The 595-nt window shown below is 31.1% G+C and overlaps 1 protein-coding gene across 1 annotated transcript in view; it reads left to right on the top strand.

The window, feature by feature from the left end:
* Nucleotides 1–256, top strand: part of LOC136852219 (macrophage mannose receptor 1-like) — a 102,254-nt gene extending 101,998 nt beyond the window's left edge. Inside the window, exon 48 of the mRNA XM_067126667.1 lies at nt 125–256. Coding sequence (XP_066982768.1) covers nt 125–186 — 62 coding nt within the window. The 3' untranslated portion in view covers nt 187–256. The remainder of the gene's footprint in view (nt 1–124) is intronic.
* Nucleotides 257–595: the final 339 nt, after the last annotated feature.

The following is a 595-nucleotide window of genomic DNA, read 5'->3' as shown; positions in this document are numbered from 1 at the left end:
TAATTTTGGAGGTTTTTATCAACTTAAGGGTAATTTAACTTATACTCTCATATTTCATTGTTACCTTGACATTATTCAGTAAAGCGCATTTTATTTTCTAACTCAACCACATCTTTTCTTTTAGGTTTTGGAGGACAGTCAGCCTCTAGCGTTAACATCGCGACCCTTGATACGACAGATGCGTAGATATAACTTATTTATAGCACTTTATTTATTTCTTGCGTATCTGTTAGTGTCTCTGCCGTGAGAAGATAAATTCACTTCATCTGGAGGGAAGAAGAAGTAATGAAAATGAGAATTCATATGGTGTATAATTCTATCCGTTGTTTATTGCAATATTTCGGGTACTATTATTTAAACAAAGTTAACACTTAACTGTGTATTTAGTAGAGGTTGAAAACTCATCGAATACGTATTTTAATCCAAGATTTTTACAGGCCAATAAATTATTCGACTATAAAAGTTTCTTTTATCCTTAATTTTTTCTACTTGATGAATGAATTATCACTGCTCTTCGGTGGTTTTATAACATTTCACGAAACTAAAAAAACTCATTTTCAACGAACAATATAAACGGCAATGGTCTTGTTAAAAA

The sequence above is a fragment of the Macrobrachium rosenbergii genome, chromosome 25, assembly GCF_040412425.1.
Source record: "Macrobrachium rosenbergii isolate ZJJX-2024 chromosome 25, ASM4041242v1, whole genome shotgun sequence".
Lineage (NCBI taxonomy): Eukaryota > Metazoa > Arthropoda > Malacostraca > Decapoda > Palaemonidae > Macrobrachium > Macrobrachium rosenbergii.
Note: the sequence above shows the minus strand (reverse complement) of the source record. Positions and strands in the feature narration are given on the sequence as shown.